Source organism: Neopsephotus bourkii, unplaced genomic scaffold, assembly GCF_033783945.1.
Source record: "Neopsephotus bourkii isolate Nb327-2 ecotype Australia unplaced genomic scaffold, CSIRO-AGI_Nbou_v1 NB_1825, whole genome shotgun sequence".
NCBI lineage: Eukaryota > Metazoa > Chordata > Aves > Psittaciformes > Psittacidae > Neopsephotus > Neopsephotus bourkii.
In genome coordinates, this window is record NW_026902298.1 from 6994780 (window position 1) to 7022253 (window position 27474).

The 27474-nt window shown below is 45.6% G+C and overlaps 1 protein-coding gene across 1 annotated transcript; it reads left to right on the forward strand.

Moving 5' to 3' along the window:
* PANX1 (pannexin 1) lies at nucleotides 1–27474 on the forward strand. The gene is made up of 5 exons (XM_061343514.1): nucleotides 1–463; nucleotides 12699–12838; nucleotides 23331–23554; nucleotides 24572–25242; nucleotides 27202–27474. Exons 1-5 carry the CDS (start codon nucleotides 283–285, stop codon nucleotides 27285–27287), a joined length of 1302 nt encoding a protein of 433 aa, XP_061199498.1. The 5' UTR covers nucleotides 1–282; the 3' UTR covers nucleotides 27288–27474.

Sequence of the window (27474 nt, forward strand, 5' to 3'; positions counted from 1 at the left end):
CAGACGGAGCCTGGCTCTCCCCAGCGGTGCCCATCTGGAGGGCAGGATGCGGTGGGCGCAAAGTGCAGTGCGAGAAGCCCCCATCCGTTGGGACACAGGGGGCACAACGCCCCTCGGCTCCTCCATCCCGCCGCGGTCCAGGCGCTGAGGCCCAGCCCCGTGGTACAGCCCCTCCGCCGGGAGAGGCGGAGCCGAGCCAAGCCGAGCCGCGCCGGGCGGAGCCGAAGCGTGCCGGGCCGTGCATGGCCGTACCGGGCCGATCCGACCCGTGCCGTGCCCGCCATGGCCATCGCGCACATCGCCACCGAGTACGTCTTCTCCGACTTCTTGCTGAAGGAGCCGCCGGAGACGCGGTACAAAGGGCTGCGGCTGGAGCTGGCGCTGGATAAGATCGTCACCTGCATCGCCGTGGGGCTGCCGCTGCTCCTCATCTCCCTCGCCTTCGCCCAGGAGATCTCCATCGGTAACCGGCCTCCGCGACAGCCCCTCCGCGGCGGACAAAGGGCTCGGCGGGGCGGGGAGCGGAGCAGCGCTTCGGGGGTGGGTGGGGGGCTTCCCCTCATGGGTACGGTACAAGGCGGCTCCTTGGCGTACTCCCTCATGGGTACGGTGCAAGGCGGCTTTAGGCCGAGGGGAGTGGGCCATGGGCAGAGCAGCCCTCCTGGAGAGCATCCCTGGGAGCGGTGCCTCAACCTCTCCCCTGTACCTGGGCATCCCGGATGGCTTTTCCCGCCCTTCCCATGCCCGCCTCCTCCTTGGCACATTCCTTTACCGCTGGGATTCCCTCCTGAGTAAAGCTCCCGCGGCGGTGCTATGCGGGGGGAGATGGAGCCGTGCCCCCTTTTGTTCCCAGCGCTGCTCAGCCCGGGCTGTGAGCGGCCTCCCGAGCCGTGCCGAGCCGTGGGTCTGCCCCTGAGCTGCGGTGCTGCAGGATCTCGCTGTCATTCGGCAGCTGTCAGGGACGGGTGCCAAGGAGAAGCGGTCTCGGACCTCGGTGTTTGGAATGCGGGGGAGGGCTCCGCTGTGGACCGAGGCTGCTCCTCGGATCCGGGGCAGGGTGGGCATTGGGAGCGCTCTCCGAGGCTGTCACCTGCTCTGCTGCGCTGTTCCAGCTCAACATCGGCAGATGAAGCTGTGCTCTGCAGGAGAAGGGACAGCTTTCCTCATTCTTTTCCTATCTTTCTCCCATCCCAAGTTACAGAAGCGCTTGTGCAGCAGCCAAGTAGCCAGCCCTTTCCTGAGAGTGATGAGGAGACTTTTAAATCCAAAGGTCAAGCAGAAGTAACATAGAATCATGGAATAGTTTGGGTTGGAAGGGACCTTCGGAGGTCATTTAGTCCAATCCCCCTGCAATGAGCAGGGAAATCTAGATGATCAACTCAATCAGGTTGCTCAGAATCACATTCAGCCTGGCCTTGAATGTCTCCAGGGATGGCACATCCACCACCACTCTGGGCAACCTATTCCAGTGTTTTACCACCCTCATTGTAAAGAATTTCTTCCCACATCCAGCCTGAATCTCCCCTCTTTTAGTTAAAAACCATCACCCCTCCTTCTATCACAACAGGCCCTGATAAAAGTCTCTCCCCATTTTTCTTATAGGACCCTTTTAAGTACTTGAAGGCCACAATAAGGTCTCCCCGGAGTCTTCTTTTGGGTGCTCACTTATAAATCTATTTGTTTATAAGAATAGGTCAGCATTTAAATAGCATTATATGAATGAAGATTTTAAAGGTGGATATGCAGAACTGACCATTTTGATACAGGGTGAATCGTAGGACTTTCACCCTTTCAGAAAGGGTTTGATTTACTGCATGTACCTGTTTATTGGCATTTAGGGTTGTGTATCTGAGGTACGTTATCTATAGGTTTGAGCCAAGCTAATGTCAAGAGAGTAGAAGCTGGAATGGGGCTGTGCATTAATTAGTGGTGAATCTGGGCAAAACCCATCAGGTATAGCATTAATTAGATACCAGGCTGCTTAAGATGCCCCAAACTGCTGTATTTACATTTAGCTACACACCTGTCTCAACAGATGTGGGTATGACCCAAATCACTGTGGCCTGCAATAGCCACACAGAGCAGTCATGTATGGGAATGTCAAGACCAGATTCTAGCCTCTGGTCAGTCAGAGACAGGATAGATAACAGCATTATTTCTGTAATCTAACCTGCTGCTTTTAGTTTTGGATTTGCTACCGATACCTGCACATTTCTTCCTCTTAAAGCATTAAAGTAATTAAAGAGGTTTGCATTTCCTTATACTAGCTTGTGTATGGGCCCCATAGTTCTTCCTCCTGCTTCTCTTCTAAAAGTGCTGGATCCAGGTTAAAGCAGTGCCTGTGTATTCAAGGTCTCTTTTATGAACTCTACAGAAGTATTTATTTCATTTTCCTTCCCCATGTAAAACTCCAAAATGCAGTTGAATTGCAGTTTGGTGAAGTGGGCCTTCCTTTCAGATGAGTAAGGTTCTTATCTTCACTAGTCAAATATTTGGGCCTCAGTGCATGCTATGTATATTTCCATATCCAACTAATTCAAATTGAATCTGTGAACTGCAGTAGATCCATAACGCAAGAACTACAATGTGTGCTACATCTTGCACGCGCTTTATTTTGCTTATAACCCTGGGAACCCTTTAGGAGGGTATAAAACTGAGCTCTTCCATTGGAAAGGTAAATATGAAAATAAGGAAATATGCCAGGCCCATGGCGTGAGTGAAACTGCACCACGTGGTTTCCATACAGAAAGTGATACTATATCAGCTGTGCTGCTACTACGGCTGTCACCTATATCACACACAGGCCTTGCAGGCTGGCTGCTTATGGGAGATCCCAAAGCTGCTTCCACTAAGGCTTTTCTGGGGATAGAGAGGTTCTCGGGGTCAGGATATACCTGGTTATGTGATCACTGGTGTTCAAACAGTGATAAAATAGAAAGCAAGGATTGGTTTCAAATGCTTCCTGATGTAATTGTACTTTGAGAAAGCTCAGGAGTGCCAAACTGAGAGAAAATGGTAGGGTCCATTTTGGGTCGAGAAGAGCAGCTCAGAATCCAAGGGCTTGTGAAAGCGGTGAGTGCATGGATGTATTTTTGCCTCCAGGTGCAATAATTGAACACACATTCCAAAAATGAATGTTCAGAACCTATTTCTGTTGGGATAATTGCATTCTTCCCACCTAAAATTCTCCTGGCACCTCGAGCTGTCACCTTCCCTTCCCACTTGCTTTCCTGTTTTGTTGTGGTGCTGTGTAAGGCAACTGCAATTTTCCTCCTACATGTGGTTGCTGTTTATTGTGAAGAATGGTTAAAATGTTTAAAAAGCCATGGAGGTTTTCCGAAACCACCAAGTAACTTCTAATTTTGACAGAAGTTTGGGGAAATAAATGAGATTCCAGTTGGGTATCACAGAGGATTTCTTTGCTGGAAGCATGGAAATCCCAATCAGCAAGCACTGCCAAAAGTCCTGGGGTGCCAGCACCATAGGATCACAGAATGGTTTAGGTTGGAAAGGATCTTAAAATCATCTAGTTCCAAACCTTACACTAAACCATGTCATACAAGACTCCATCCAGCCTGGCCTTGGACTCTGACAAAGATGGAGCATTCACAACTTCCCTGGGCAACCCATTCCAGTGCCTCACCACCCTAACAGGAAAGAATTTCTTCCTTATATCCAATCTAAACTTCCCCTGTTTAAGTTTTAACCCATTACCCCTTGTACTGTCACTACAGTCCCTAATGAAGAGCCCCTCCCCAGCATCCCTATAGGCCTCCTTCAGATACTGGAAGGCTGCTATGAGGTCTCCATGCAGCCTTCTCCAGGCTGAACAACCCCAACTTTCTCAGCTGATCTTCATACAAGAGGTGCTCCAGTCTCCTGATCATCCTCGTGGCCCTCCTCTGGACTTGCTCCAACAGCTCCATGTCTTTCTCATGTTGAGAACACCAGAACCATGCACAGGACCATGCTTCAGTATCCTTCAGGGGCAGGAGGAGAACTAGCTTTATTTCCGATTATGTTTTAGAAACCCATGGTCAACTGCAGGTCTGTGATGATTTTAAGCTGGTTCTGGCAGTGTTTAGCTGTGATTGAGCTGGTTTCTGTCAGCCCTAGAAAGCTTTGCTGCTTGAAAGCCTGCACCTGCTACCTCTTTACAGCTAGAGCTCTTTTTATACAATTCTATACAATTATGCGTTATTTTATATAATTATATTCTGGGAACTTGAAAATGGGAATAACAATAGTATTGTGAGGGTTGTGTTGTGTATGCTTGTATTCTTTATGTTGTTTATGGCCTTTTTATTTATATGGCATTATTTTGTTATATTTATATATAAGGAATATATGATATATATATAAGGAATATAATATATATATATAAGAAATTTATATAATAGTACCTATTTATATGGCATTATTTCCTTATATTATTTGTCAGTCTTTAGGATGAATATACTACAGATGATCAGTGTCCTGGGTTTAGCAGTAGCAGTCATTTTTCTCCTTCTTGGTATCTGGTGCATTGGCTGTGTTTTGACTTCTGGGCTGGGAACAGAGCTGATAAAAATGATGTTTTGGTTTGGCCAAGGATTGTGAGCCTCATGCTCTGCCAGGGAGGAGGGGAAGCCAGGAGGAAGCAGAGACAGGACACCTGACCCAAACTGACCAAAGAGGTATTCCATACCACAGCACATCATGCCCTGGAGGGAACTGGGAGTTACCTGGAAGGGCTAGGTGGACTGCAGGGTTGGAGGAGGTATTGTTCGGTGCTTGGTCAGGCTGGGGGGGGGAGTTATTGGTCGCCTGGTGCTGAGGTGTTGTATTCTCTTCCCTTGTTATTTCCTTTATCATTACTATTATTGGTGGTAGCAGTAGTGATTTGTGTTATACCTTAGTTACTAAACTGTTCTTATCTCAACCCGTGGGAGTTGCATTCTTTTTGATTCTCCTCTCTGTCCCTCCAGGAGTGGGGGGGGGGGGGGGAGGGAAGAAGGAGGGGGGAGTGGGTGAACAAGCTTTCTGGCTGGGGTTAAACCACGACAATCAGTCTGGTAACAGAAACCATAAAAATGTGGCTAAATCACCAATCCCTCTTATAAAGGAAAAAATAAAAAAGATAAGGGCACCTTCAGTAATGGATGAGCCACAAATTAATATAATTTTGTCTGTGTAATTTTTCTATGACTCTGATTTTCATAGAACCAGAGAATCACAGCATGGTTTGGGTTGGAAGGGACCTTAAAGCTCATTCAGTCCCAACCCTTTGCCACATGCAGGGACACCTTCCACAAGAGCAGGTTGCTCCAAGCCCTGTCCAACCTGGACTTGAACACTGCCAGGGATGGGGCAGCCACAGCTTCCCTGGGTACCCTGTGCCAGCGCCTCAGCACCCTCAAGGGGAAGAACTTATCTCTAGTATCTTGTTCTGTCACTACATGTCCTTCTAGAAATGGTTTTAATAGAGCAGCTTTGAGCCAGGATTGAGATTCCAGTTTTTAAGCTCTGTGTGTGTATATTGTAGATGACAGCTTCCTTACTGTCAACAACTTAGCTGAAAACAGAGATCTTTATTACCAAGGCACTGCCTGTAGCAGGATACTGCAACCCTAAGCAGGTACATTCAGTTGAGCAGAGAGGAAATTGAAACAAGCTGCGTAATTTTGGCAGAGGCTTGTTTCCAAGTTAGTTCGGGGAAAAATATTAGTGGCTGGCTTGGGCTGCAGCCAAAAGAAAAGCAGATGTGAGAGCTGTCCACTTGGCATCAAATATTTGGCTGAGAAAGTTGGGGTTGTTCAGCCTGGAGAAGAGAAGGCTGTGTGGAGACCTCATAGCAGCCTTCCAGGATCTGAAGGGGGCCTATAAGGATGCTGGGGAGGGACTCTTCATTAGGGACTGTAGTGATAGGACAAGGGGTAATGGGTTAAAACTTAAACAGGGGAAGTTTAGATTGGATATAAGGAGGAAATTATTTCCTGTTAGGGTGGTGAGGCACTGGAATGGGTCGCCCAGGGAGGTTGTGAATGCTCCATCCCTGGCAGTGTTCAAGGACAGGTTGGACAGAGCTTTGAGTGACATGGTTTAGTGTGAGGTTTGGAACTAGATGATCTTAAGGTCCTTTCCAACCCTAACTATTCTATGATTCTGTTTGCATCTTTTCTTGTAAGAAAGCAATTGGGAATTGCTCAGATGTGCTTAAGCCCAGCAGCTGCTTGTCACCGAACAGTGTTGTTTGACCTTCTGCATAAGCAGCCTGTGCTGGCTGTGTTCCCTGCAGCTTCACGTGGGAGGGGATGGCTGGGAAGGGAGATGAGGAAGCAAGGAGAGAGCTAGACAGGGGAGAAAAAGGGAATCTTGTTGTGGCCACCACCCGTTCTTACTTACATGTTCAGCTTGGGTTTTGGGTGTGCATGGCTTGTACATAGCTGGTATGAGTAATCCTCTTGGTTTAGCATCTCTCTTTGTTTTAAAATACATGAAAACCCCTTGGAAGCCTTCCCAGGAAACCATCACGTGTTCTGTAAAGACACCGAAGAAACCTGGATATAATCAGCATGAAGGCTTGGGTAATGCTGCTGTCTTGTCAGCTGTGGCAGGATGCTGGGTTAGCAGGTAGCTGGCCGTGGTCCAACCCACAGCATCTGCAGGAATCAAAATGAACATCTGCTGCACCAAAAAGTTTTATTTCCCTCTGATGTTCTCTGATGCATCTTACCATGTTGGAGGGTACTCAAAAGTGGGAGAGTGGAGACTTGCCCTATACACTACACACCATGGGGTTAACATCCCCATCGACCACTTTGGGCTCTCAGTGATGACAATCCCTGCTTGCCCCACTCAATTTCCACCCAGTTTCTGGGAAGCTTTTTTCCCATCATTTGTTTGATTCCGGTCCCATCCCTCCAGTTGGTTGCCTGTAGGGTTTAAGGTGCTTTGGCCAGCAGAAAACACAGGGTGAGGGTTGTTAGTGGGAACTCTGGGTGCTGTATCCCAACAGATTTGGTGGGTGCCACAGGCACAGCAGTACCTATCTGCAGCGTCCCTTATTGCGTGTCCAGCTGAGCCTGTATCACTATACAGGTTAATCAGCTTCCTCAAATAGTCACAAGAATCAAATGTATCAGAAGGAAAAGCCCAAAAGCAACCCAATTGTGAGACTAAATCATAAAAATACACAAAAAAAATAGTCCTAACTGTTGCATTAGGCTCCTTCCCCCTCCTGCTGCCTGCTGGTGTCCCTCTCCCTTCATGTTCACAGGTTGCTGGGGAGGCTTTTGGGTAATAATCCTGTCTTGTGACTCCCATAAGAGCTGGGAGCTAAAGTGAAGTTGGGTGCAATTAGGCCAAAGACTATTGCTGTGGCAGCTGCTGGGTAAGAGCTTGCAAAACATCTCCCAGTGCTGCTGAAGCAGTCTGTATGCTAATAGATGGCATTTGCACCCCTTGCATTTAGTTGGGCAGGATGCTCTGAAGCCTGGGGCATTAATGACAGGACTGAGTCAACAAGTGTGTGAGTAGCATCAGTCTGGAGCTTCCAGACAAATTGAACCCCAAAGCATCTTCCATCAGAGGTGCAGAGAACAGCAGCACATGCTGTGCTGCATTTTGGCATACAAGGAGTGCTCGGTAAAGAGCAGAAGTCACCACCATTAGGGACAGGCCTGCCTGGATGTCAAAACAAGCTTGTGAAAACATTAATGTCAAGTCTGAATTGTCTTTGGGTGAACATGTGCAGCTGTTGGTGAGGAAATCTTTTCTGTTTAACTTCTACAGAGCCAGGATGTATTTCCAATGGAAGCGATGGTAAGCTGCTTTGATGCCTGAATTCATCTGGAAAGCATCATGGCCCTCTGGTATTGCCTGTGATTTGGGGTACCACCAGTGCTGGCAGTGGAGCCAGATGGTCATTGGTGCTGTTTTGAGATGTTTCTCCTTCAGAGGAAGGGAATTTTTTGTTTGTTTTCCTTAAATTTCAGTGGTGGGAATTTCATGCTCAAGTTTTTTTCCCATCAAAAAACCTATCTCTGAGGGCAATGAATCAGAAAACCTATTGCTCTGAAGGCAGTGCTTGACAAACACCCAGCTCTTTCCCCACTACATGACTTTGAGACTTCTCTGAGGGGTAACTTGCAGCCTTATGGAGAGGGGAAGGTACTTGTTGGCTCCTCTGACCCCCTCCACTTAAACACTCTATCAGCTGAGCTTTACATTCTGCTACTGCTCCATTGCCAAAGCAAAGCTCAGGGAACAGGTTCTTTTCCCAAGTGCACCCATTTGTGTCTCTCCATATTTCCTTCTTAAACATAGTGTCTGTTCTCTTCGACCCAACCTGCCCCTTTGGTCCATGAGAAGCATCAATAAATCTAATAAAATCATTCCTTCTGGTCTGCTCTCAATGCTTGTGTGTACCCCACACATACATTTGCTTATTTTTGGCATGTGTTGGTCATCTTCTCTCATGTTTTGAAATGGTTTTGATGTTGGGATGGAGAATGTGTGTTGGATGGTGCCTGGCAGTCTGTGCATTGTGAACGTGTCCCTTGATTTTCTTGTTTGTGGGTTTTACTTTAGTGGCTACTAAGGTGTGTAATTCTTGCTAGGTAGCATCAGGTGTTTGGTTATCATGGCTGGTTCATTTTGCCTTGTGGAAAGCTGTGGTAGTAATTAATGGCTAGGTTTTCATCCAAGCTTATGCAATCCTTTTTGCAGTGATTGCAGTGTATTAGAAATCAGATCATTACTTAGTGAAGGTTTAATGCCGTCAACTACAACAACCTGATCCTGGTTCAGGAAAGGTATTCCAGCGTATGATTAACACTGGTTCTTGGAAGTACTCTCTGTTAGTTGGAGTTTCTTAATTAGATGCTTAGATCAGAAGGGGGTGTTGAGCCACTGAGGAAGAAACCAGTCCGGCTCGCTGGGTTTGCTCTTTTTGGCAAAGGGTGCAGGCAGAAGATGCTGAGCCCTCTGCAGCCCAGCAAAGCAGTCAAGCATTGAATAGGAACTCTCCTTCAGATGTGAGATTTCCCTTGGGATTCTGAGAGTTTCTTTTTGTGGGTATGTTTCTTTTTGGAAATCATCTACATGAACATCAGGAATTACAAAAGTGACTGTATCCTGCTCATTTAGCGTCGATAGCAGAATTTTCCCCTCCATTTAGGCAAAAGGCGCTGGAGTAGGCCCACTGCTTGCATCTCAACTCTGAGAAGTCCCAGCTGGGACTGGGGCATCATCAGACACCTTATGACAGACCCTGCCCAAATGAGCTTGCAAGACTTAGGCAAAGGGAATGAAAAGGTTTTACCAGGGCCCAGACCTCTTCTGTTAACCCAGGCTGGCTTTCACAGTGCTGCAGAGGAGCCATCTGCAGAGGAAAAGGGCTCTCCTGGTGCAGACACGGAGGAAATGGCTGGTTCTTGCTGGCAGAGCACCCATGAAGACATGCCATGGCTGGGTGGGGTGACAGCTCGGCCTTGCTGCCTGCTGGCTGTGGTGACTCAGGCTCGTACTCTGCTCTCTGTTCCATGCCTGCAAGGGATTCCTGGCGTCAGCAACCAGCTCCGTCTGATAATCTCAGCACACTTGTAAAGGTGACATCACACGAGGCTGCACACCTCTTGCTGCCTCAAGTTCCTGGAGCTCTTTTGTGTGGTTTCTCTTTAGGGCCACCATAGAAGTGGCTTTTTTTAATCCTCATTTATTTGCAAAAGTATAAATCAAATCCCATCACAGCCTCTCCAGAGCTAATTTAGTACCAGGGAATGCTTACAAAAAGTGTGTTGCCAAGTGTAATGGTAACTTGGGTGAAGACTGTTGTGGCAACTGCTTAGCGATGTCATTTGTTATCCCTCATCCTTTTCCCTGGGTGTTTTATCTCCCTGTTGCTGTTGTGGGCTTGGCTGCTGCTTTCATTTTCCCTCTTCTATTACTTGTGGGAGGGAAGAACAGGGAATGGTTTCATGTCACCAGGAGGCTGTTCCTTTGATAGCAGAGGGCTATTAAACGCCTTTCATAAACCAGCCCTGTGCATGTGGGTCTATGAATGGTGTTTGGCCCTTTTCCTGATTTCTTCTCTGACACAAACTGCAGATTTTCCCTTCCTCCAGAACAGCCCAACATAAAGTAAATCATCCTTATAGATTTATTGCTATTACTCCTTTGGAGGGGAGAAGGAAGGAAGGAAAAAGATGGGAAATTGTGACGATTTTTGGAGGCATTTAGTGTTCTGTGTTCTGCCTAGATCATGCACAATAAACAAACTCTGCCAACGTTACCACTGTTAATGCAAAGTTGTAATTTACAATGACAAGTGTTTACAATCAGGACTGCAATAAGTTAATTAAAAGCCAGTGCAGTAACCAGAGTGTCCCCAGCTTCTGCTTGGTGTCGAGCTCTATCTGCTTGGCTCCCAAGCCAAGTTGCCAAAGGGTTTCAGTGTTCCTGCTGAAACCCTGGGGATGGGAAGAGAGAGGCTCACTGCTCTGCTGAGCACTGGCATCCCTGTAGCTGTTCTAGTCTGAAGCTGTACACACAGCTCTTTGGAGAAGGAGGCTGGCTGCCTTTTTCCTCACCAGTTTAGACACTCTGTCATTTTCAGTGGTTTCCCACCCGCTAATGCGAATGAACACATGGAATGTGTTTCTTGTTGCAGATACACAGACATGAATAAGATAAAGCATCTTTCTGAACACTCATTGCTCACCCTTTGAAAGGGTCACTTGTTTGCTGCTTCACACCGGGCACAGCCAGCAGCAGGAGGTTGAAGTGGTGAGAACAGGGCATGAATGGTCCCTACCAGTGGCAAACAGACACTCAATTATCATAGACTCATAGAATGGTTTGGGTTGGAAAGGACCTTAAGATCATCTAGTTCCAACTCCCCTGCTTCTCTTTCCCCCCCTTTGTCTGCAGTGTATCATTTCTTGAGCTTCCCCAGCTAATGGAAATCCTCTGGAAAGCAGAAACTCCCAAAGCTTTGGGAGAGGGCAAGTGCTTGTCTGGTGCCAAGTGGGCTAAATCACATGAGCTCTGCTCTGATAAACAGTAACTTGTTTTCCATAAGGGAGGCTTGTGACAGGTCAGGCCATGTCCTTACGATGCTGCAGCCTTAGAAATAATTATAATAGTGACTCATAAGGAAAGGCTTTTATTCATAATGCTCCTTGGCTATACTACATTGTAAAGAGGCTGTACAAGTTACAAGGCGAATGCAGTCAGCTCCTGTTAAGAAGTTCTTACTTCCTAAAAGCTAAACTAACAAAAAGCCTAATGAATGAGACGATCTTACATAAAATTCCCATAAAGCACATAGCAATGCAACCAGCACTAACTTTGATGACTATATTAAGGGGGAAAAAAGGAGCAATACTCCCTCCTGTTGGTCTTTTGATACTGATTGTGTGTTGGAGGAAGTGTTTGAGGTTGGTCTTGGAAGAGGGATGTTCATGGAAGAGCCAGTCCAGTTTGTCTAATCAGTTGGTGAAACGGTTATCCTGTTTCAGCATTTATGAAAGCCTGCTGGAAATGTGTGGAGTGTTTTTGCTTTCACCGTCAAAGCTTCATTAGGAAAATCAGAACCTTCATCCTGTTTTATCAGCTTTATCGTATGAGCCACTGATACTCCAATATCCAATAACCACTCTTCCTCATTGAGATACGGCGTGGGAAGACACAGAGTTTATCCCTGAGGCTGAGGCTGACTAAATAGAGTCACAGAATGGTTATGGTTGGAAAGGACCTTAAGGTCATCAAGTTCCAACCCCCCCGCCATGGGCAGGGACACCTCATACTAAACCATGTCACCCAAGGCTTCTTGCAACCTGGCCTTGAACACTGCCAGGGATGGAGCATTCACAACTTCCTTGGGCAACCCATTCCAGTGCCTCACCACCCTTGCTAGCTGCTCTTGCTGTCGAATTAGTTCCCTGATCTCAATCTGAAGCTGGAGAGGCACTGGGAATGAGTGGGGATAATGATGATGATGATGGTGGTGTGCCTGATCCTGGGCACAGCATGTCACTGTGCTGTGAGGAAGGGTCTGGTGCCCTTTGGAGGTGTCTGGGGCCACTGCTGCTCTGCCAGAAGTTACAAGAAGTTACGAGGGAATCCTTGTTCTTGCATGGATAATCTGAACCCCTCAAAACTCATGCAGAGCCTCAGAGGCAGGAGAAGTGGCAGCAGCCTGAGCCGGACTTGCTCTTGCATCACTGCAGGGGCTCTGAGAGTGGTGCTTGAGGTCTTGTTTCAATAAATGTGTAAGCTGCAGGTTGTGCATTTGGGAAATAGAGCGGCATGATAGCATGTGATGGTTTCCTTGGGAAACCAGCCCTATCTGGTGACACTTTATATCTGCTGGTTCCTCTTTGGTGCACCTGAGTCAAGTGCAAGTGAGCCAGGCCTTGAAGGCCACATCCTGCCCCAAATTTATGAAAACAGATCTAAAAGACAAGTGCTTCTAATATGCAGTCTCAAACCTTGGGAGACATCAGAGAGTCCCTGTGGGTGTTTAACCCATTGGGTGCCATGGGAACTTGGTGAATCTCCCCCCTGCACAGCTGCTGTGTTTCATTCCATCACTTAAGGTAACAGCTTTGCATACCATGAAATCTCCAGTGTGAGCTTTTCTTCCTAAATTTGACTTCTTTTTGGTTATATTTTAACCTTCTGAGGCTGTGATGACTTTTGCTTTGTTTTCGCAGGTGCTCAGATAAGCTGCTTTGCACCCAGCTCCTTCTCCTGGCGACAGGCTGCTTATGTGGACTCCTACTGCTGGGCAGCTGTGCAGCAGAAGCAACCATCCCAGAACAACTTGGAAAACATCCCTCTGTGGCTGCATAAAGTACGTACAGATCTCCTTCTCCTGGAAAAGTTGTCCCTGCTTAGAAACCTGCCTTTGCCTCACTTGCTCCTCTGCTCTGTTATAGTCCTTGGCTTTGACTTGACTCTATTCTTAGAGAGAATGTTTTCTTTCCCTTACTTCCAAAGAGGGTAGTACTAGAGGAGGTGCTTTCTGCCTTTAAATAAAGGGTCACCAGTTCTCTGACACAAAAGCAATGTTAGTGTTGCTCTGCTGCCCTGGAGCTGAGTTCCTCACCTGGCTTTAGCCAGGAACAGTTTTAAAACCAGCAGAAAGGACGAAACAACCGCCCTAATGCTTTATCAAAAGCTTATTTAGGAAAAAGGGGTAGTAAAAACACACTGTATTTTTACTGTGTTATGCTTGGCCAGTTGTTCATTCAGAGAAACTCATAGCAGAGAGAAGTTCTGGGAGAGATGAAATTCCTCACTGGTACTAACAGGCTTAACTCCTGTCTTCAGTGTGCTCTTCTGCACTTCCTCAGGCTGTTCCCTTGCAAACCATGAGCTCTGGCTGCTTTCGCTGTTCCAGGTGAAGCAGCATCATACTGAATGCACAGTAAGAGGCTTATTTTATGGGTAAAAAGTGCAATAGATACCAAGATACTTGAGTGAGCTCAAAGCTGACCTTTGGCAGGAGCTACAAACTGAGTAAGTGCCATGCCAGTGCCTGGAGCTGACTCAGTGTGGGAGGCAGCGTCACCCTGCTTGGGCAGTGCTGATGCCAGAGTAAGAAATGCTGTTGGAGCTCTGCAGATGTGGGGTGTTGTGCCTGCCTTCCCCAGTCCTTTTATTACCTGCTCCTTCTGTCACCTGGGAGCAGAGGAGAAGTTAGAGGGATCTGAAGCCTGGGACCTGCAGCACCTGTAGGGTGCTGGGTTTTGCTGGTGTATCCTGTACCTCAGCTTACATTATCCAGTCAGCTCTGCTGAAAGACTATTCAGGACTGTATCCAATTCATTTCCTGACTCGAATCACTAACAGTAATGATTCACTACTACCTTCTCTGGTTAATTATACTCACAGCCTTGACCCAGCAGTCTTGTGTTTCATGAATGTTAAACAGTCTGTTGGTATCTAGCCTCCTCCACTGCTCAGTTCAGCCAGGTCTTCTACAGAGGCCAGTTGAAGCTGCTGGGACATGGGTGGAAATTCCACTTGCAAACCTGGATACGTTGCTGCCCCTTTCTCTTGAGAGAATGAGTTCTTGTTACCCCATCTCTTTATCTTGATTTTTATGCTGTAGTCACCTGCTGGTAGCTGAAGTCTCCTCATTTGCTGGCCATGACTAATAGTTTAAGCAGTCATACTTTATTATGCAACCCGTGTTAATTTGCTGACTAGCAAATCTCAGGAATTGATGCAGGGCCCTTCTCCCCACAGTTCCTCCATGATAGCTTAATGGTGTGTGAGGTTTCCTTGTAAATATCCTTCAGACTGGCTGCAAGAAGCATGTCTGAACAGCTGAGTCTGAGGCTGGGTGCCTCACCTTAACCTGCTAAATCCATGCTTAGCCACTTTTCCTTCTGAGCTGGGCCCTGGGGGCTGCAGATGGTGTTTGGTGGCCAGTATTAGTTAATATCCTTCTACTGACTGCTCATCAACTTCCATGCAGGAGCAGTGTTACAGCTACTAACACTGATGTTTGGTTCCCACTGTGGTATCTGAAGGTGTTCGGCTGTTGTTTGCCTGCAGGACCAGCAGCAGCCTGCTGTACTGCTGGGAGGCTGCCATGGGGCCGATAACCCCTGCAGGAAGGCAGGACTGGGGTTGTCTCCCCAGCCTTGCACTGTAAGGGATGCACAAGCTCATTGTTCTGCAGATTTCAGCAGAGCACATTTGGGGGAGCACAGTGATGTTGGTGGGAAAAGGAACCTTCCTAAGCTTGGGTGAGAGGAGGCTTGACTCTGCAGTGCAAGGGCAGGGATGCACATATAGGGACAGGGGGATAATTAGGCCCAGTTTTAATTAAAACAGCACCTAAAGCTTTTTTTCTGCTTTCTGGGAAGCAGTGCAAAGCACCTCAGGTTCTTTCCAATACTCTGACTCATTTGCCATCTCACTGCATCAGCATGCTGGAAGACTCCATAAAAAAGCCACTTACAGAGGCACTGTATTACAGTCTGGGGGAGAATGAGGTTGCAGGCCCCAATTTCTGATTGAAATGAATGGATTTCCTTCTGGCACACTCTGTGCTGTCAGAAGTGCTGTCAAAGGTTTTGCCCTAGGACAGTACACAGTATAGTACAGAGAGAAAGTAGGACCCTGAGCTCTTTGGTGAAGAAGCCAACTTGCAGCAACTTGCCCTGCTTTTGTTCTAGGCATGTGGTTGCTTTGAAGGATTATCAAACCCAGGCTGCATTACAGAAAACTTGAAACCTTCCCATTTCCTTCCTGTTTCAGAGTACAAGTTTGCACTGTATTCGTTATCAGTAAAATGTATGCTCCAGTTTTGGGCAGTCCCTGAAGCTTGGGCACCTTTTTCTGCTGTCCCTTCCGTTCTGGGAGATCTCTCCCAGCACTTGAATTTATCAGTTTGGAAGCTTGTTTTGGAGCGGAGAGGAGGAGCACACTACAACATTCTGGCTTACCTGAGTCCAGTGCTCTCCTAGAGGGTGCCCAGCGCCTCTCTCCTTGGAGAACAGGGGTTCTGAAATGTCCAGTGATCCTGGGATAACTTCACACTGGACTATCCTTAGCAGGAAGCAAAATGAGTTGGGTACCCAGTTGCTGAGTACACAATTGCTGAAACAAACGAGTCTGTTTCCTGGGAGAAACAGACTGTCTACAGGTAAGTAAGGGGAAAGAAGAGACTGTGGCATGTCCTTGTCTATATTCTTAGTTTAATGCCAAGGCTTCCTCCTCTTCATCAGTGAAGGAGCCGATATATAATCATTTCTTCTGGGGTTTTCCATTAGGGCTTAATTCCCTCAAGAAGTTTCTTGTGTGTATCTGAAGTGTTAGAACAGAGATACTGATGTCTGAAAACGGGTGGTAAAGAGGAGCAGACAGTGGTGATGTGGCTGGAAGAGCCACGTGTTCGCTCCTGTGCAGATCATTTGCTTTTTGTCTCTAAAGATGAGTGCTCCACCTGACAGCTGGCTTTGATAAAACTTAGCTTGGTCATTAAGTGGAGTGAAACAAGCTTTTTGTCTGGGACAGAGGGCCGTCCCAGTCCTTGCAGTCTAATGGAGGAGGAGACTGCACGGTGCCAACTTTTTAATCCATACACAGTGCACAGAGAGGTTTATACAAACAGAAGCAGAAGAACAGTGAGCATCATCTACTGGCTCTTGATAGCCACCAGACACAACAGCAACCAAGCAAGCTGAGGGGTAGTTGGGGATTGAGTGATGGCCTCGCTCTAGCCCTGAAATCTGGATTGCTAGGGCGGAGCTGCCTCTGATAAGAGATTTCTAGGGATTTTGTTTTAAGCCCTCTATTTTCTAGTCTTATTATTAACTGGTGAGTATGAAGGAGGAAGATAAAGGTAAGAAAGGTAAAAGGAGTAGATGGTTCTGTGGATTCATACCAGTGTGAAATGCAGGGAAATGGTTCATCTGACTGACACAAAGAAGAAAGAAGATGTCTTTGCAAATGGCCCAGCGGGGAGAGGTCAGTTGTCTGGCTCAGACCTTTGTAAAAATGCAGAGCAAGTGCTGCAGGACCTGTTCAAAGCACTGCATACAAAGAGTGGGTCTGAAGTCTTTGTATACATGAAGTGAAACTTACCTTGTTGACAATACTCCGTATTTGTAACAGAAGTAAGATTTAGCATGTGGGTTGTTATTTTAATTGCTTGTCTGTAAATGCACCAACCCCTGCCTTGCCCATGAGGTTCTCCATTATGTTGATGGCATGGCTATAATCATAATTGTTATCTGGTGCTTGTTACTCACTGTTTCTGATTTAAACAGCTTAGTTTGCCGAGTATTCCTCAGGTTTCCCTTCGAAAGCCCATCCTGGAGGGATTAGGGGCTGGCAGATCAAGGAAACCTGAATGCAGATGCATTTGTAAACCATTCTTAGAGTGTAGCGTTAGAGCTACTTCAGTCACATTAGTCTTACTAACTGAAACTGGAGAAATACAGCTTTTGAGCTGCATCAAAACAGCAAGTAAGTAACAGGTGGGGTAAAAATAGTCACGTATGGTTTGAGATCCACTTGGGATTCTGACTGTATCTCAACCAGAATGATGAATCATTTATAGCTCATGATTCTGCCCTGAACACCAATGAAACATCTTCTATTGGCTCAAACAGGAATGAGGTCATATCCAGAGGGAGCTTAATTCCTTTGCTTCTGGAAACCTGTCACTGCTGACATTAGCCTGTTTGGGGGCTGGTACCTTTGCTTAGGCTCTTTCCAGTGGCAAATAGAAATGTGAAAGAGAAGGAGCAGACACCTCACCAGACCTCATATTTTAATGAGAAATATTTTCATCTGAAAAGAGTGAAAACAGTTCAGTGCTTCCTTCTTTGTGCAGTACTGCATGCCAGGGCATTTTCTCAAGGCTGCAATTCAGACCCGTGCAGCTCAACAGCTTTGTGCTGTTGGACTTTAAGTTACTGTTTCACCACTATTAGGTATGGTAGAAACCAGAATGCTTGCAGGCACTTCAATAGTATTTGCCCAGGGGAAGTAAGGACTGAAGGTTACAAAACTGTTGTTTTCTAAATGCTACTAAAGTGATTCTCATCTATCAGCCACCGTTATCCAGACCTTGGCAAGCTGTCTGTAGATGAGGTCCTTGAAAACACCTTTTGCGTCACACCACTTTTAGCAGCTATATGTTCTTTGGGTGAGAAAAGCATATTTGAGTTTATAAATAAGTTTTTTAAATGCCCTCTTAATTTGCTGTGTGTTTACTGTGTCTTAGTGCAGTTGAAGCTGGGGATGTTACATATAGACTGTTTTGTGGTTTATTCTTACTTTTCCTTTCACCTTCAGGAAAGTGTGATGCTAATGCATCTGTAAAAGACAGCTTCATGAGTCCAGTGTCTTACGTGCTTATGCAAACTGATTACTCAAACCCTTCTTCTACATACATGCATATGTTCTGGTTGAACAGATAGCTGAATTCTAACAAACTAAATGGACTGAGGTCTTCAAAGCTTATTTCCCTGGCTTCCCAATCAAAGGTGAAAACAATCATGTCATGGGAATATTAGAAATTCACTTGTAGTATTTGTAGTGTTAGCATTGTACGTGCCTTTATCTGTGAAAGGCTGTGAGTGTGTACTGAAATGTAGTGAAGATGGTTCGTGTCTTCCTGAATATTTATCTGAATGTAGATAACTCTGGGAAGACAGAGTTGTTTGGGAAAATATACACTGAGTTTGTGTAGATGATCTTCATGAGAGGAGCTGGTGCAGGTGCTTGAATGGTCATGACTTTAGAAGAGTTCAGTGTGTTAGATAGGTAAGAGATTTCTAGGGTTCAGACTGCAGGTTATTTTTCTTCTCCATTCATAGTATTTGTTGATTTAAATTTGCTCAGCCTGTTTATGGTCAGTGATGTGAGGGAACAGCACACATCCATGAAGTTTAAGCGTTTTGATGTGCATAAATTATTTGCTTTGATGATAACCTTTATAGCTGCTTTTGCAAGTGCAGAAAACATGACTGGAAAAAATGTGCTGTGCTGAGATGGGGGATCAGGGCTCTGCATCATAACACTACTGGAGATCCTATTTCCTGAGCTATCACTGTCCAGAAAGATCATGCTTTCTCTATTGCAGGGCTTGGTGGAGTGCTGTGGCACAGGCTACCCAGCAGCCAGCATCAGATCTGGTCCTCTTTTTGTCTTTGACTGCCGTGTGGGATGTGTTACTCTCATTGTACAGCTGTGAGATAGAGAGGCACTAATTCTGCAGCTCCTGTTTCGGTTTCTTGCTGAAAAGCAGTGACACAGAGCACAAACATCTTTAGCCTGGAGGGAGGAATCCTCTGCACAGATTTCTGCTCAGATAAGGGTTGAATTTCAGTGCCTCACCAGTAAACTGGTTTAACACAACTTTTGGGTGTTTCTGGTGTTATCAGATGTATCTTGCTGAGGTATGAGATACTCTTGGCTTTCAGGAGGAGTGAGGTCATAGCCTGTAATGCATGCAGAGCTCAAAGGTTTGTCAAGTGAAATGAACTGCAGCAGTATAGAATGAGGGGCAGTTGATCTCTTGGCTTCCTATTGCTCTGCTTCCTCAGGAGCTTGCTGTCCCACCCAGTGTGCCATCACACAAAGGGACAAGCAGATCAGGTGAACCTGTTCCCATCACCTTTAGCTTTAAGGAGCTCAGCAGTTCTTAGCAGGAAACATACAGGGGACTCTATTTTGAGTCCCTGGTGCATGTGCTACTCGTTTTGTCTGTCTCATGCTCAATATTAATCACAGACTGCCCGTGCCTAGTACCTTCCAGGAACTTGGATTAGCCTGGCTGAAACTCTGCTGCTCTGTGTTCGAGTGCCAAATTCAATGGGCTTCTGCCTGTCCCTATCTCCTTGCAGCTGAGAGGAAAGGAAGAGTCAGGGCAGGTTGGAGCACAGTGTTGTAGCCCTCAGTGCACTTTCACTAATGAAGTTCAGAAAGGAGAAATTTTGAATTACAGGATATTGTATCTATTATAATGTTCTTGTTCTAATCTCTTTCAGAGGATCTTTCCTCAGCTGCACAATCTCGTGCTGTCTTACATCCAACATTGTGAGCTTGCCATTGAAAAGGAACTTGATACCTGGATAGTAAAGGAAAAACTGAGTTTTACTTTTAAGCAAATATCTTTCTATGGCATATGTTTGACCATACAGTTCTTGAGGCCAGTGACACTTCCTATTCAACTTAAATACTACAGACAATCCAAAACTGAAGTAGTATTTCCTCCTTGCGTATCTGGTGCCTTGGATGTAAATGCATAAACCATGAAAGACATATGGCACGTGCTCATCTGTGTGTGAATATCAGAGAGTCCTCTTCTTAAAAGTGGAAGTCACTATGTGTGACTGTAAAATGTAGTCAGATGAGTTGGATAATCCAGATCTGTTGGTCTGAAGCCTAGGACTCATGCCAGATGACTCTGCATTTTCAGTTCTGCCTGTCAGTCCAAGGCCTTACATTTTGATGGTTCAAAGCAATTTGCTAGCGATCTAAGCCTGCTGTTAACAAATAGAACAGGCATATCTTTCATTTTTAAACCAGCCAGAATCCAATAAGGATGCAGCGAGTGCTGTGGAAGGGCTAACAAACAGGGGCTTTTGTTTCCAAACAAAGTGAGCTGGTCTAATGGTCACGCTGCTGCTCTGGTTTTGAGACCATTCAGAAAAGAGCTGCATGGTGTTTTCTCATGCTGCCATAAGCTACAGCTGTGGGAGTGATGAGAGCCCAGTAAACATGTGGCAAATCTGCCTTTGTCCCAGTGGTGTGGTGCTACTAGGAGAAGAGGCAGTGGTGAAGGAGCTGGTGAGAGGAGGAACGGCAAGGGAAGAAGGCATTACACACAACAGTCTGTAACGAGGCAGGGGAGATGGGCGGCATTGGAGGAGGTCTGGGCCAGAGCAATGGGGCTGATGCCAGTGCACTGCACAAGTGCAGTATGTGCCCACAGAGTCTTTTTCTAGGTATAAAGGAAGAGGTAAGGACTGGGACAATGGAGGTTTTGGGCTGTGACTTCAGTGTGTCAACTGTCTTGTCTCTTGCTGCACATCTTGAAGGCCTCAGGGTAAAGAGATCATAAGGATTAATCAGATACTGCTGGTTGCTTTTCCAGTTTTGGGGGTCAGAAAGGGAATTCATAAATCCCTTGATGCCTGTAAAATTCCAATAGAGGGAGTAACAAATCCAAGTGGTACCAAGCAACATAAGAAGCTTTGGTCTTTCCTTACTAAATCAGACGTTTCTTTATTTATTCTTTCTCCAGCTGGCACCAGGTGCTGAAAGGTGTGTGACACAGATGTAAGTAAAGACAAACAGGCTTTGCAGCTATCTTATACAAGCTGGCATTTGTTAAGGGTATGGAAGAGGTGTTCCAGCAGCTTAGAGAAGCTTAGATACGTTTAAGCTGTGTTTGTAGATGGATTATTTCTATTTCTACTTATACATAATATGGAATTCAGAGGACTGAAAGAGCTTGGACATGAAACTATAAAGCTTTGGGTAGACCAAGACATCCAGGGCTTAGACCTGTGAGACCTTTATCCACCATATGCCCTTCCATGTGAAGGGCACAATCTTGAGCTGTTTGTTGGGTTTGAGTTGACAAGATGCCTACAAAAACAAATTGGACATGCCAGAGCTTTACCTCTCATTTGGGAAGGCTAGACCTGGGAGAAAGCAGATGGTCTGAGGTTATCTGCTGTGTGCAAAGAGGGAAGAGAGGCGTTAGTGAGGTCAGAGCTCCGGAGGGAAGAAATTCCTGGTGGTGACCACCGGTAATCCGTTTGCGAGCATGGTTTAGTGGTGCAGATGATAGTGTGGGTTCAGTGGGAGTGCTGGGCAGATCAGCAGTCCCCTGCAGTTCCAGATGTCAGAAGGAATCCCCTGAGTCCCTCTAGCATGTGAGGTGAGAGGGGACAGACCACAGCCTATGATACAGCTGTACAGGATTCATGCTTGCTTCCTTGCTGGTGAGGAATAGCTACCTCTAGTGGAACGTATGGCATAATTACAGTCAGCACTGCTCAAAGGAACCTTGTTGGTGGGTTACCCCATCCTCGCAGCATTTCTTCTTCAGTTTTAGAGGTGAGCCTTTCCCGAAGTGTTCTTTCTCGAGGGCTTACCTAGAGACTGAAGTCGCATTTGTTTTCTCCAAGTTCAGTTATGTTGCTACTGAGCAGAAACAGATAAAGTACGAATTTATAGGGGTTGCAAGGGAAAACTGACCTTTAAATACAGCATCCTCCGTTTTCTGTGGCTGTTTTGAGCTTTTCATGGCTTTGTCTTACCATGTGTCACAAATTTCCAGTCTGACTCCTATGGAGAGAACGCACATATCCAGAATGATGGTTCATATTATAAATACAGTCGCTGATGCAGTACCTTTAAGAATCAGGTTTTATTTAGGTGCTGATATGTCTTATGCATTCCTAGTATTAATAGTAACATAGGATTTTGCTTTAATAGTAAATGATATTCAAAGTAGTTTTCCTTGATAACATAATAATATCAAATATTCAATAACATCAATATTATATAGAATATATATATATGATGTTCAATAACATCAAATTCTTTTATGCATACAGAACTTTCAAGTTACCTATTAATGGGAGGTCCAGATTCTCACCTTGTTAGATATTTACATATGTAAGCGGGGCTGCTCCACTTCAGTCCAAGTTTCCTCTAGAATTCTCCACTGGCTTTTCCAATGTATGTGCATGTGTGCATGGCTGTAACACTTAAGATGCCTTAAATCTGTCTCAAGTTTGTTCACCATAGCTGATTTAAAATTCCTTAGGAACTGATGCTGGATTTGACTTAAATCTGCTTATTGAAAGTTGAATGGAATAAATCAGAGGTTAGCCAAGTTTGCAGTATAGTTTGTTAAGTAACTGCTTGTCTAACTAAATCTTACATCACGTCTCTGTAAGGGCAATGTTATGTATGAATGTACTCCTCGAATATAACATCACAGCAGATAGAAAATAAAACACCATCTGTCCAGCAGCTGGAGGGAATTAGAGTTCAAATCCCATGGTGAAAAGCTCCTACTTGTTGATGATTAGAAGAAAGATGGAAAGACTTCAAGTTTTCTTTTATACCTGCTTCAAGTCCTTCCCTAAGCAACGGGGACTGTGTAAGGGCTGACTTCTCAGCGCTGCATTAGCAGCAGACCATTCTGATGTTGCGTGTTGGTTTCCACTTCAGAGTTACCTAGAAATATTTAAATACCCTTAAATATTGCAACAGCATTTGCATCCTTTACAGTCACTGTCTGTCCTGCACTCTGAACAGACAAACATCTGTGTCTGCAGGCAGATGCAGCACTATAAAGGGCCTGTTCATTAACCTGCTGGCAGCTAATGCAGAGCAGGAGAGATGCTGCTGGTGTCTGGAGCATTTCAATTGCTATGGACAGTGGTGATGTGCCTGGGGGGAAGAGTTTGTGACACTGTCCTCTTCTTTCCATCAGCTTCTCTGGCAGCTGCCTTTGCTGTTTGTTGTTCCTTAGGTTAATGCTGCCTCTCAATTTCAGGCTCCAGCAGCGCTGTTCTCAATATACAAAGAAAACGTTATCAGGACCATGGTAACTTTATTCTGCCTTTTTCAGTTTCTGGCAAAGCTCTAAGAGGCAGCAAGGTTACTGGAGCTCTCTGAAAATCTTGATTTTGCTTCCCTGCATGTCCCAAATAACCACATAAGTGGGTTTTAATAAAAGCATTTAAATAAAATTATAGGGAATTTAATAGACTTACAGGGAATGATGGTGACTGGCTGACTTCTTTTACATCCAGATTGAGCCTAATCTGATGGTTTTTTCCTCCCTTCAGTTCTTCCCATACATCCTTCTGCTCGTTGCTATCCTGCTGTATCTCCCATGTTTGTTCTGGCGCTTCACTGCAGCACCTCACCTGTCTTCAGACCTCAAATTCATTATGGAAGAACTTGACAAAGCCTATAACAGGGCAATCAAAGCTGCTAATAGCATCCGCAGCGGAGACCCCAGGGACCCCGCTGACTTGGTTCCAGCTGTTAATGAGAACTTAACACAGAGGTAAGGTGCTGGGGCTTGGCTTGTTTGCTCTTTTCCTTAAGCTTTTAACAGATGTGACACTTGCACTAGCTTAGAAATTTATTGGAGAGGTCTGAATGGTGACCTGACACCCTTTGAATCTTGGTTATAAAAAGGAAGACATCTGAAATCACTGTTTGCTTTGAGCTGGAACTTACAACTTTCTGTTTTCAAAGACGGTATTTGATGAGCTCTTCAGATCATGTCCTGGTTTCTTCAGCTGTAGTAGGTGTTAATTAGTTTTACCCACCACAGCAGAAGAAAATGGGGATGGCTGCAGTCCTCAGTTCTCAGTGATCCTGGCAGTTGCTTGCATGCTGTGAGCAAAGCCTATTATTGCCAGCTCCTGTCCTTTCTGAACTAGGTCTGCAAGGCTTCACATATAAAGCCCCCAAACCAAACCCAACAAAAGCAAACCCCCTCTCTGGTCAGACTGGTGCACAGTTCTAACCAGATTCAACTGCTGCTTCATCCTAGGTCAGGGTACCCGTTTCTCTTTGCATGTGCAAAGCAGTACAAAGCAGAGGCCCAACCAGTGCAAGGGGGACTTAGGTCTGTTCTTTAAAATGTGGAGTTATATCATGACAATTAGTAAGCCTTCCATCATGCTATTATCAAGCAAGTGCCTGGGAATTCTGCTTTGCCTCATGGCTTTGCTTTTATACCTGTTTTGTACTGGAAAAGAACAAAAATATTTTTTGCTTCAAAGCAGTATTTTTCCTTTTTCCAGTGTTTGAGCTCTTTTGTCTCTTAGTTTCCCTTTCTTTGAGTGTTGTTTTTCTGTATTACAGTGCTACTTTTCTGTAGTTAGCGTCATTTATCTGCTCTTATGTTGTTTTTCTATTCACTTCAGTAAAATTACCCTTAATGTACCCCAGTAAGACGTATTCCAATCATGTGTCTGTTTCAGAGTACCAGGTTTCTTGGAAATTTGAGGTAGGTGAATGCTGCAGTGTCTGATCTATGTGATTTGGGGTTTTTCCTTCCTCTCTTTTGCAGTCTGTGGGAAATATCTGAAAGCCACTTTAAATACCCCATTGTGGAGCAGTACCTGAAAACAAAGAAGAATTCCAAATGCTTAATAACTAAATACATTATCTGCCGTTTACTCACGCTAGTAATTATCTTCGTTGCCTGCCTCTACCTGGGCTATTACATTAGCCTGTCCTCTTTGAGTGATGAGTTCCTCTGCACTATCAAAACTGGGATCTTAAAGAATGACACAGCTGTTCCGGACGTGGTTCAGTGCAAGCTTATTGCTGTCGGTGTCTTCAAGGTACTCAGCTATATTAACCTGATAATCTACCTTCTAGTGATGCCACTGGTAGTGTATGCGATGTTTGTTCCGTGGAGGTGGAATTCAGGCATTCTCAAAGTGTATGAAATCCTGCCAACTTTCGATGTTCTGAAGCTGAAGTCAAAGTGTTTCGATGACTTAAGCCTTTACCTCCTCTTTCTTGAGGAGAACGTGAGTGAGCTTAAATCATTTAAATGCCTCAAAGTGCTGGAGAACATTGCAGTTTCGGAGAAGTTTGATGTCATGCAACTTTTGGTAAACCTCGGCACTATTAAGACAGACACCATAGATGGGAAGGCAGGGACAGCCGTGTTGGAGAAGCCTGAAGAAACAGCTACAGAAGAGCTGGAAAAGAATGCAACAGAGCTACAAGGTAAGGTGCCCTGCTATTCCTTGAAAAAGAAATACCAAGGCAAGAAACACCACAAAAGCACCACATCCAAACCTGCTGGATAAGGAATCCAGTAAACCAAATATTCAATCATGCAAAACAAAGCAGGTTTCATCTAGATGGATATTCCTACCAAAACCAATGTAATATATTCTGTGAGAAAATGGACCAGCTTAGACCTTACTATGTTGTTTGCAGTATAACTGCTACAACTTCGTGCGTGTGCCAGAAGATTGGGGTGTTGCAGGTCAGTGACACAGGCTAGATGCTGAAGTGTCTGTTAAGTTGGTGGTCCTTGCTGCAATCTCTCCTCTAGCAGTAAAAGCTTTCAGCTGTCTGAACTCGAACTCGTTGAGATCACCTGCACAGTAGAAGAGCTCTACATTGGTCACAGTAGGTTGCACTTGAAGAAGCTCTAGTGGTAAAACTGGTAGTTTCAGGACATTTGTTTTTCAGAGATTAGCCCAAAAGAGCAGTAACTGCTGCTTCTGCTTCTCATTCAGGCTTTGGCAGAAACCTCAGCTGGATGTAAAATAAGGCTGATGCTCAGAAATGCCGCTGGGGGACGAACAGAAAATGGCAAAGGAAAGGAAGTGGGGCTGTGGCCGATGAACATACTCTTGTTCCTTCTTGCAAAGATTGACTGTGAACTGGATTTTGCCACAATGGTCTGAGTCAGTCTGGGTTGGTGTTCTCTGAACATTCCCACCAGTTCCCAGACATGATCAGCTCTGAGCAGTCTCTATATGAGATGTAGTCTTAGATACCCTGCTAAAAATGTGGCATACCTTAAATGTGACTCCAGCTCCCCCAAGTGCAGAATTAGAGAAGTCAGATATCCAGGGAGAGGCATAAGGGGATGGTAGAGCCTTCTTCCCATATGATGTGAGCAGGATACCAGTGCTACATCCCCTGAATGAAGTAGCTTTGACTCTGTGGGCTGCCTCTTCACAACGTCTGTCACTCACTGAAGATCATGGAATCACAGAATGGTTTGGGTTGGAAAGGACCTTAAGATCATCCAGTTCCAACCCCCCTGCCATGGGCAGGGACACCTCACACTAAACCATGCCACCCAAAAGATGCTTTAAAGCACCTAGCAGCTGATCTGAGTAAGTGAGCAGAGTGCTGAGGGCAAGTTAAGGAGCTGCTTCAAAGACAAGAAACAAATGTACTTTCTCTTCAGAAAGCTATGCCCTGTGCTTTATAAAAGGAAGCAGCAGCAGCACCCAGGGGGCTACTGTTCCTCCACACTTTGCAGCTCCATACGAGCAGCTCTGGTAGGTGTTTGGAGGAGAAGGCAATTTATAAAACAGGGGAATTCAGGACAAGTTAGAATTATGTTCAAGCCAGAAGAAGCACTTCTGGCGACAAGCTTTAGTACAGCAATTTGGAGAAACTGACAGAAAGTGGTTCTCATTCTGAATATGACCCTTTTTGAAACGGCGTATGGGTGGGTTTTGGTAGGAGGTTTTAAGAGCTTGAAGTGGACAAGGAGCTGAAAAAGCTCACAGAAAATCTGACTCACTTTTACCTGAAAGCAGAACTTCTGAGTTTTCATCTCACAAAAGCACTTCAGAAACTTGTTTTCCTTCAGAGCAGGACAAACTCATATCTGAAGCTCTTCTAAAATGGATTGCAGAAAGAAGCTGCTATTTCATGACCAGCTCTGGCTGGTCAGCCCTCTGTTCCTGCCTGGGTACAGCTGCAGACTTCATCACCTATCAGCATACCTTTGCCTGTGGCTCATTGTCTTTTCTTCTGTCATTAGTGGCATCAGCATGGTTTAATTAGTAACTGTGTTAACAAACCAGTGCTCTACAGCTCCAGCGCGGTGCAGGACAGCTCACAACACTGTCCTGGTGATAGTTCCTTTGTAAATGAGGGTATGTTGAGTGGTTTGATGGCCCTTTCCCTTCTAAAGGTTCACTTTCTCTCTAGTTTTGACAGACCATGATGCAAGTGCAAACACCAGCCCCAGAGAAGGTAAAAAGCTTCGCCAAAGACTCTTAGACTCTTCATGCTGACGCTTCCCCGCCGCAGCAGGCAGGAGCTCTGTGCTGCAGGAGGGCTTCTCCTCCACCTCCGCTGTGCTGAACACAAGGTGCTGCTCTTTGGATGCAGCCGTCTCCATGGCCTCGCAGTTCCACAGAGGCCAGAGTGGTTTACAGACTGCTTGTGTAATAATCACCGATCACGCACCTGAACAAGCAT

What these genes read in the sequence shown, in the direction of transcription:
- PANX1 (XM_061343514.1), top strand. Translation starts at nt 283, where the DNA reads ATGGCCATCGCGCACATCGCCACCGAGTACGTCTTCTCCGACTTCTTG. An exon ending in TCCCTCTGTGGCTGCATAAA is followed by an intron (nt 12,839 to 23,330) that starts GTACGTACAGAT and finishes TCCTCCCTTCAG; the next exon opens with TTCTTCCCATACATCCTTCT. An exon ending in AATGAGAACTTAACACAGAG is followed by an intron (nt 23,555 to 24,571) that starts GTAAGGTGCTGG and finishes TCTCTTTTGCAG; the next exon opens with TCTGTGGGAAATATCTGAAA.